This window comes from Balaenoptera ricei, chromosome 16, assembly GCF_028023285.1.
Source record: "Balaenoptera ricei isolate mBalRic1 chromosome 16, mBalRic1.hap2, whole genome shotgun sequence".
NCBI classification, from domain to species: Eukaryota; Metazoa; Chordata; class Mammalia; order Artiodactyla; family Balaenopteridae; genus Balaenoptera; species Balaenoptera ricei.
This window is the reverse complement of record NC_082654.1, coordinates 28,687,736-28,697,393: the sequence shown is the minus strand read 5'-3', so window position 1 is coordinate 28,697,393 and position 9,658 is coordinate 28,687,736. Positions and strand designations below refer to the sequence as shown.

The window sequence follows — 9,658 nt, the reverse complement described above, 5'->3', positions numbered from 1 at the left end:
TAATCTACAATAGCCCACCTACCTTTTAGTTTTGTTTTTCATGACATTGAGTTTTTTGGAGAATTAAGGCCTTATTGGTTGGAGACAACAGTGTTTAAGGAAATGGAAGTGTTCCTGACAACTGAGGGGCATGGGAGACTCACCAAAGGCAGCCAAGCAATTCAAAATTAACTAAAACTTAAAATAAGTTTAAGGAAGAACAACAAAGTTCTGATTTTCCTCACAACTTCTACAATGCTTTTTTGGGAAAAATCAAGTTAACTGCCTCAAAATATTGATGCCTCTGTACTGCTCTCACATTGATATTTTTTCTGCTCTGGGGGTAATACAGCACAGCCCAGCAGTGGAGGTCAAGACGGAATCTTGAAGAAGAGTAGAAGTTTATCAAGCATGGGCAGGTGATAATTTCAGGAAGAGGAAACCTCAGTTAAGATATGAAAACTCATCCATAGAATTCTGTGTTATCTTTTTTCTAAATTGAGGTATATGGAATTCAGTGTTATCTTTGCAACTTTCCAGCAAATCTAAGTCTGTTGTAAAGTAGAAAGTTTATGGGAAAAATCTCATCCATTCGAATTTAAGGTAGCTCAAGATAGCTCAATACAGTGTTAAGTGTCAGAGTAACAGGGAATAAAATTGAAAAAAGGAATAAAATAGGGGCCTTGTATGCATGCTAGGAAATCTGGCTTTAGAAAACACATTCTTCCCAAGTGCACATGGAACATTCTCCAAGATAGATCATGTATTAGGCTACAAGTCTAAATAAATTCAAGAAGATAGAAATTATATCAAGTATCTTTTCTAAGCACAATGGCATGAAACTAGAATCCAGTAATAGGAGAAAAATTGGAAATTCACAAAAACATGGAAATTAAATAACAACTCTTGAACAACAGATGGACAAAAAGAGATCAAAAGGAAAATCAAATGAAACAAATGAAAATGGAAACACAACGTACCAAAACTTACGGATATAGCAAAAGCAGTTCTAAGAGGGAAGTTTACAGCTGTAAATGCCTATATGAAGAAAAAAGATCTCAACTAAATCTCAAGGAACTAACATTACACCTCAAGGAACTAGAAAAAGAACAAACTAAGCCCAAGGTTAGCAGAAGCCAGGAAATAATAAAAATTAGAGCAGAAATAAATGGAATAGAGAAATGGAGAATAATGAAACTAAGAGTTGGTTTGGAAAAGATAAACAAAGTTGACAAAACTTTAGCTGGACTAACCAAGACAAAAACAAATTAGGACTCAAATAAATAAAGTTATGAATGAAAGAGAAGACTACAGAAATACAAAGACTATGTAAGCAATTATCTGCCAACAAATTGGACAACCTAGAAGAAATGGATACATTCCTAGAAACATATAACCTACCAAGATTGAGTCATGAAGAAAAAATCTGAACAAGTCAATAATATGTAACGATTTTGAATCAGTAACCAAAACCTCCCAACAAAGAAAAGCCCAGGATCAAATGGTTTCACTGGTGAATTCTAACAAACACGTAAAGAATTAGTGCCAAAAACAAAAAAAAAAAAGAATTAATGCTCATCTTTCTCAAACTCTTCCAAAAAAATTGAAGAGGGAACACTCCCAAACTCATCTGATGAGGTGAGCATTACCCTGATACCAAAGCCAGATAAGGATACTACATGAAAAGAAAACTACAGGCCAATATCCCTGATGAATATAGATGTAAAAATTCTCAACAAGATACTAGCAAACCAAATTCAACAGCACATTAAAAGACTTAAATGCCATGATCAATTGGGATTTATCCCTGGGATGCAAAGATGATTCAACACACACAAATCAATAAATGTAATACACTACATTAATAGAATGAAAGAGTAAAACTATGGTATTTTCAGCTCTATCTTGGGAGAACCCTATATCCTAAATATAATTGGGGATGTTGTCCACTCTATTTATGTATATCAATTTCAAAATTTGTGTCAGGATGTGTATCTGGCTAAATGCTTCAAATCTTGTATGAAAAAGTTATAGAAAGTTTAATAAAGAGCCAAAGAGAATTACATTAGACTAGTTCACCCTCAGAAACACAAAAGTAATACGAAATATTTATTAAAAGTTTGGTTTCTAAGTTAAAAAAAAGTCTGGCTTTTTCAAAGAGGCCAGGAGAAGTCATGAAAGAAATCTAAGCAGGAGTAATGTGGCCAGTTTACATTTTAGAAAGTTTGGTCTGCCAGCAGCGTGGACTGCAGGTTGGAGGGATATTTAAGATAAGAAAAGACCACAGCCGTAGTCCAGAGAAGAAGGGGATAAATGATGGTGGACTAGAACTTAAATGGTGGGAAATGACAAAAACAGAGTTAAGAACTCTTTTGGAGATGGAATTGGGGACCTCAGACACCTTTCTAACCACTAACATCCAACTCTGGATATGGTTGACTGTCTTCCAAACTAGACTGGTCAGTCAGTATCCTCCATCCACTGATGTCTTTAGTCTGAAAGGCAAACAGGTCCCTGGGAGCCCCCCTGACCCTGCAGACACAAGTAGGAAGATATTTTATAAAAATGCTTTATTTAATGAGTAGCAGCCCGAGTGGCAGCCCCACCTCCCCACCTAACACGTACACACACGTACACATCCTGTCCTTATATTTCCAAAAGGGAGCACATGCCAAGATGATATCCATCCCCAGCCATCTGACTCATACAGAGAAGAGACAGGAGGGGCCCATCACATACACCAAACTATCGCAACAACACTCCTTTCACTGTTTCTGTTCAGTCTAGAAGACTTGGCCTGAAATTGTTTTAAGATTTTCTGTTATTTGCAATGTTATGGAAAATTACTGACATTCACAAGGTGACAAACTGTCAAGAACAAGACTGTTTTGTTTTCCTTTTTAAATTTAGAATCTTGTTAGCAATACATTACATCCTTAATAGAAAAAAACAACCATTTACACAGTAACTCAAAAACCAACCATTTAAGAAAATAATGTAGTAATCAACAGCTACCAGGGAAAACAGGCCCACTCGTTTGATTCTACTGGCAAGTCCAGGTTTATGCAAACTTTGAGAGAGTCTCTGTCCTGAATGGATGATGAAGCATTCAAGTAGAAGGTAAGGAGTTATAAGCATGAGTTTTTGAGGGATTCTGCCTCAGAAGAAGTTCTTCCAGGAGTAGCCAGAGTCCTCCAGTTTACTCCAATGTTGCAAAGTTTCTGGGACGACCAGCATAGTTGCCGTTTGAGGAGTTTTGACAATTCATCAGCCTCAAGATTCAGGTCTTATAAAACATTCTTCCCACATTAAAAAAGACTTTGTCCCATAGGAATAAGTTTTTCATCGCTTCTCCAGCTTCTTGTATTTGGCTTCTGCAGGGGGGAGAGGGAGAAGAAGTTATATCTTTTAAAATTGGCTCTTAAAAAGATACTTTTCAGTTAGCATTTCTAGGCAAATTCAAAAACGTCTATTACATTAAAAAATATCTATTAACTTCAGTCTTCTTAGCTGTCCAAACTGTATCCAAATTATAGGCATACCATAAATGGCAACTATCATATTAGCTAAGGACAGATATTTGGATATCTGTCCAAATATAATCAATGTGCACAACTTAAGGAGTCAAATATACACACACAGAACTGAGAACCTAACATGAGTTCCCTAAATTCTAACCCTATCAACAGTACCTGCTCAGATGCTCCACCAGGGTTAAGCAGACCTACTGGCACTTGAGCCACCAGGAGCCTTACAAAGCACAGGAAATTGCCTCTCCAGGCTCTGTCCCAGGCACCCTCTGAGAGCCAGACTGGGACTTTCAAGAAGTATGTTTCACCTTTTATTTTCTTATCCCTACCCCTCACTCTAGGAAAACAATTTTGAAAGATACAGAAATTTAAAAGACCATCAAATAAACCTCAATGTTATGGATTCCCTTTTTCTTTAAAACCTTGAAAGCATCTGGCACAATGCCTTCTAAAGTTCACAGTCACCGTTTAGTAAATTTAATTGTGGACAATGAAACTGCTAACTACCACGCATGTCAAATCTCAGTCTGCTACAAACCAATCTCTTGAAGTAGTCAACAACTGTCAATGATAAAAATAAAATAATCTGTAAATTATATCTAGGCTAAAAACAACTGCATTATTTTTAATCATGGATGTAAGAGCCAGAGTCAATTAGCAAGGCATCAATACTAGTACCAGTTTCCTCCTTAAAGGAAAAGTAACCCTTCAAGAAAGCCTTGATTGACTACTCTGTTTTTTAAGACACGTATCTACATTATTAAAGATGCTTCAGCCTGCTGAACCACAATGAAGAGCTTGAGCTTTGTAATCAATCAGACCTAGTTTGAAATACAGCTCTTCTATATACTAGCTTTGTGTCCTTAAGCAAGTTATAACCCCTTCAACCACAGTTTCCTCTTCAATAGAATGGGGATAAAAATCATGTACTTACCTCAGAGACTGAAGGATAAAAAACATAATAGACGCAAAATATTAAGAACAGTGCCTGATATATCATTAAGTACTCAGGAAATGTTATTTTATTATTGTCACTAATAAAAAGTTACTTTCAAGAGGTTGTGTGAAGATTAAAATAGATCATTGTAGGCACATCATAAATGTTAACCATCTTATTATATAAGGTCATACTGGCAGGAGGGTACTCATCAAATCAAAACAGAAATAAAAATGGTTACCCAGTTTTTTTGAATACGCATCCAACTTGTAGGCTGCCTGCTCAAGAGCTGCTACCTGCTCCTCAATTACATTGATCTGATCCAGATAAGGCTGTAGTCCAGCATCTTTAAAAACAAAGACAGACCACAGCATCAACAAAGAGTGCAGAAAAAAGTGGAAAGTAAGCATGCTAGTGTCTCTCCAGCTCTGCTTAAGACAGAGTGGGTGGAGTGACATGATTCTGATCACTAGCAGGCAGACGCCTTAGAAGACAGTAGCTAGCTGATCAGGTATGACGGTGACCTAAACAAAGTTAAGTCTCTCTCATCTACTGGTTTTCCTCTCTTAAATTCCTTGCTCCTCAAGCAATCTTTCCGTTACTGATTCGGTTTCTTGGGTACTCCCAGACCAAGAAGGGAACACAAATATAAGACAGGGAACACAAGTATAAACAGGGAACACAAATATAAGTCAATGGGAAAATACATTCTACCAGTCTAAAGTAGCATTTTCCAATTATAGATGTTCTGGTTTTCTGTTTATAAAGTAGTCCTTTATAGATTTCACTGTTAAATTAATTCACTGTTTTTCCAGGAATAAACGGATCAAATCAAGATTCAGAAGCAGAAATAACCATACCACCAAAGCATGCTAATCCTCACAATGGAAGAAATTCACCTTAACTTTCTAATTCACTTTTAGAAAATGAGCTCCCTGAGGACAGGGGCCATGTTCCCTTCCCTTCTCCACTGCCCCAAGCACAAAAGAACATTAAATACAAACACGTTTAATTGTAAAAAATTATTACTTACACTTCTGGTTTAAGTCCTTTAAGTTTCTACTGATGTTTACAGCAATATCTTTCATTTCAAGATACTTCAGGCTGGTTAGTTTATTCATATTTTCCAGAAGCTTATAGTCTTCACTGGTGGCTTTAAAACAAACAGAAGATGTGATGCCTTTAAGATTTGTTTAGATAACTGGAATGTGGAATTAACTACCAAATGGTAGTTCAAGGCAGGACCTAGGGAATGTCAAAGAAGCAGGCCACTTTTGATCTATGACATTTATACTCAGCCTATGTACTCTAAATGTCTAAGTAGAAATTCAGGCAACAATCAGCAAACTATTTAAACCAAATAAAATCCAGAAGCTTCAGGATCTTAGTTAGAAAGGAAAATGATAAACTCATGTACCAAGAAAAGGGAGGTGAAACAGTCTTGGTGCCTCTACAACATGAAAACATATAATTTGGCAGACTGCAGCATAAATACATATATATATCAAAATATATATGAAGTCAACTAGGACCTCAACACTTCTTAGTAACTCATTTATTACTTGTGATTCTGTACTCCATTTTATACACTGACTTCCAAACCATTTGTCTGCTTCTCACATCCTCAATGCCCTTCCCCATCCCTACTCAAAGCAAATGGCCTTTACTCCAACTTTCCCAAAAGCCAAGCCCACTGACATAAACTGCCTCAATCTTTCTGCCTCACTTTCACACTTCTCCGTACCTTAGTATCTTCTCAAGAGGCGGAAGCGTTCCTGTTCCTGCCACGACAGATCCCAATCCTTCTACCTCTTCAGGGCCTCTCTTCAGTCATCTCCTTTCCCTTGCCCTTCCAAACTCTCTCTCCATCCTGGCACCTTCCTCTCTATCTAGAAATATATTCCGGTTTCCTCCAGCCCAAAAGCACTCCCTCTATGGTACACCTACATCATTTGCTCAGTAAAGCAAAGGAGCTTCACTGCTAACCCTTCTGAAAGAGTAGCTTACACTCACTGCTTCCTCCTCCCCACCATTCACTCATGTAAACTCTTCCAGTCTGGTCTCTGTCCCCACCACCCAGAAAAATTACAAGTGCCAAGGTCATCAGTGCTCTCCTAACCACCGAATCCATGGCCTTTTCTCAGTCATTATCCTCCTGGGCCTCTCCATAATATCTGACACTACTGATCTCTCTCTCTTCATGAAACACTCATTTCCCTAGGCTGCTATAGCATTTTCTAACTGCTCTTTTTGAGTTTCTATACCAGATCTCTTCTCATCTAACCCCCTTCACTATCAGTTCTCAACTTTCCCTCAGCTGTGACACATGGCTGAGGTTTACATGGGTGGCACATTTCCATGGGCATTCCCAGGGTTATGCTAGCTTCCTTCCAAACTCAAAAAAGTATCTGTATAGGTAAGAATGACAATCATAGGGAAATTACAATCCACTTAAAATTCATTTTGTAATAAATCATTTGGAAACCTAGGTACTTTAAGTACTGTTAATAAAAACAAATTAATTGCCCAGTACAGGCATTCCCTGAGATTTTAGTCCAGGTCCTCTTATCGACCTCTATGGTCTTCCCTGGCAGTCTCACCCTGCACAGCCTCAACTCACTCTGCTATGCAGGTGACTTCCAAATCTGTTTCTCCTGCTCTGATCACTCTCTGAGCTCTGGACTCACATGTTGAAGTCACCTGGATGTCTTGATAACAGTCACCTCAGTGTCCCAGTAATAACTAAAATCAGCCAAGTCAAAACTGAAAATATTATTTTCACACTAAACATGGATCCTCTTTCTAACCTGCCTATTTTGGCTGATGACACCACCCAGGCTTAAAACTACAGACACATCTTAAGCTGCTCCCATCCCTTAACACCCACTTCAACAAGTCCTATAAATTCCACTTCTATAATGTTCTTGCATCCATGCTCCCCTCCCCATTCCTTTTACCATCACTCTGTCACAGACCGTTACTTTTCATCTGAAATATTGCTCTTCTGTGTCTCCTCCATATCCATACTCTCACTGCTATCAAATTAGTCTCTCTCAAACAAGGGTCACACACTCAAATACCCAGGAGCCAACAATATTATGTAAATGAGTGAAGCAAGCCAGCTGTTTGCATATTAAACGCAAGATTACTCACTTCTACAAAGAAATATACTCTCCCACTTCTTGGAACCTATGATCCTCTTAGTCTTAGTCTATCATTTACTTTACCTATTTTGATAGGCATTGATTGGTACAGAAAACCATTTCTGTACCACTACTCAAAAAACAACAATATAAGAACAGTAATAAATGGCAACTGACACCAGGTCTCTCTCAGTAAAAGGAAGAAAACAGGGAGTAGTGGGGACAAACTGCACAGCGCTGGTCCATTTAAAGGAGACAATGCCCAACTCTAGCCAATTAGAGCCTTGCAAGAATGGGGGACTACTACTGCCAAATCTTTGGAATTTTTTTAAAAAAGCCAAAAAAAAAAAAAATCTAGATTTTGTTGGTTTCTTTTGCTCAGAAATAAACAAACAAATAAATAAATAGGCTGTTGGAGACTCACAACCCCTCCTATTCTGCACCAAGCATTTTCCCATACATTCTGGTTCATAAATTTATCTCACAGCAACTTCCTGGGGAAGTGAAACAACATAACAGCCTTTATGAAAAGCCACACTGGACCAGAATTCATATTTTAGATCCTCCTCCACACATGGGTCATGTGTTCACCTGGAAATACACACTGGACCAAAAAATTAATCATGTCCCAAAGGGTGGGAGAGACGAACCTAATAGATCCCTAAATCTGCAGGTCACTCCCCATTTCCCTTTAACCTAGTAAATACATCTGCTTAGCCAAACAAACTGCTTGCTTATACCACTTCACTCACCAGTCATTTCCCACTTTTTGGCCAATCGCTTTACAACCCTGTTCAAAATACACCTCTCCCAAAGAAGCACTTCTTGATGGATTCTTTTTTGTTTTCTCAGCCTCAGTCTACACTACGGAGGCCTGCAGGGCTGTATTAAGTATTCTTATGTGTTTCTGTACCGAATTTTTTTTTTATTCAAGTACAGTTGATTTACAATGTTGTGTTAATTACTGCTGTACAGCAAAGTGATTCAGCTATACGTATATATACATTCTTTTTTCTTTACGTTCTTTTCCATTATGGTTTATCATAGGCTATTGAATATAGTTCTCTGTGCTATGCAGTAGGACCTCGTTGTTTATCCTGTGTTGCTGAAAGTAGTTCGTGAATTTCTCCAGGGGACGGATGGACTTCTTTCCTACACATTCCTGACCTCCCCAAACTTCCACCAGGCATGTTTCGAGGTGTGTGGGGTTAGGGAGGGAGCCGCAGACTGACTCTGCTAAAGCACCTCACAGGCCTACCAGGGCCAAACCCCACCTCCAGCGAGGGGTGCCCGGAATTACCGGAATCAACCCGGGCCCCGCCTCACCCGTCAGTTCCCCAGTCAAGTAAGTTGCCATCTTGGAGAACATGTCCCGGCAGAGCTCAGAGATGTCAGCCTCAGCGGGCTCCTTTGCTTCCTCAGCGGTCTCCACGGCGGCATCATCTGGATCAAAGGAGAATGAGTAAGTGCCCCGCCCTGCCCTGGTCCTAATCCTGCCACAGAAGCCACTCCCTACATCCCTCCACCTGTCCTCATTGCATCAAATCGGCTCCATTCTCCATGTGCCGTAATTTCGAGTCCCTCACTTCGTCCCTGCCCCACCTGACACGCCAACTCTGCTCCCTTGCACCGGCCTCAGCTCACACTCGACCCCGCGGCCAAACCTTCTCAGTCGCCCTGACAGGACAAACACGCGTACACATAGGCGCGCCCCTCCGACCTGCCCGCTCCCGCCAGGTGAGCCCTGGCATTTCGGACCCGTAACCCAGAGCCCCAGGCCTCCCACTGGACACTTCATCCCCATCCACTCCACATACCCCGAACGGGCTCCTCGCGGTGGCTCTCTGGGACACCCTCGGCCGCCGCCGCCGCCATGCCCGGCCCCGCGCTGCTTCTGGGTCTGGGATGCCTGCGCATGCGCGCCGGGCGTGCCCCGCCCTCCCCGCCCAGGGTTCATTGCCCTGTGATTCTGCGCTTCTGGGCTAAGGCATACCGCAAGGAATGAGTGATAGCCTAGCGTAGGCACCAAGACGAATTTGAAGCTAAAATAGGCTTCGTGAGTCGATCAG

The 9,658-nt window shown here is 40.2% G+C and overlaps 1 protein-coding gene across 1 annotated transcript; it reads right to left on the bottom strand.

Moving 5' to 3' along the window:
• Window positions 1-2,534: 2,534 nt before the first annotated feature.
• On the bottom strand, window positions 2,535-9,506 carry BLOC1S2 (biogenesis of lysosomal organelles complex 1 subunit 2). The gene is made up of 5 exons (XM_059899703.1): window positions 9,407-9,506; window positions 8,916-9,032; window positions 5,480-5,599; window positions 4,688-4,792; window positions 2,535-3,353 (listed from the first exon to the last, which is right to left on the bottom strand). Exons 1-5 carry the CDS (start codon window positions 9,504-9,506, stop codon window positions 3,322-3,324), a joined length of 474 nt encoding a protein of 157 aa, XP_059755686.1. The 3' UTR covers window positions 2,535-3,321.
• Window positions 9,507-9,658: the final 152 nt, after the last annotated feature.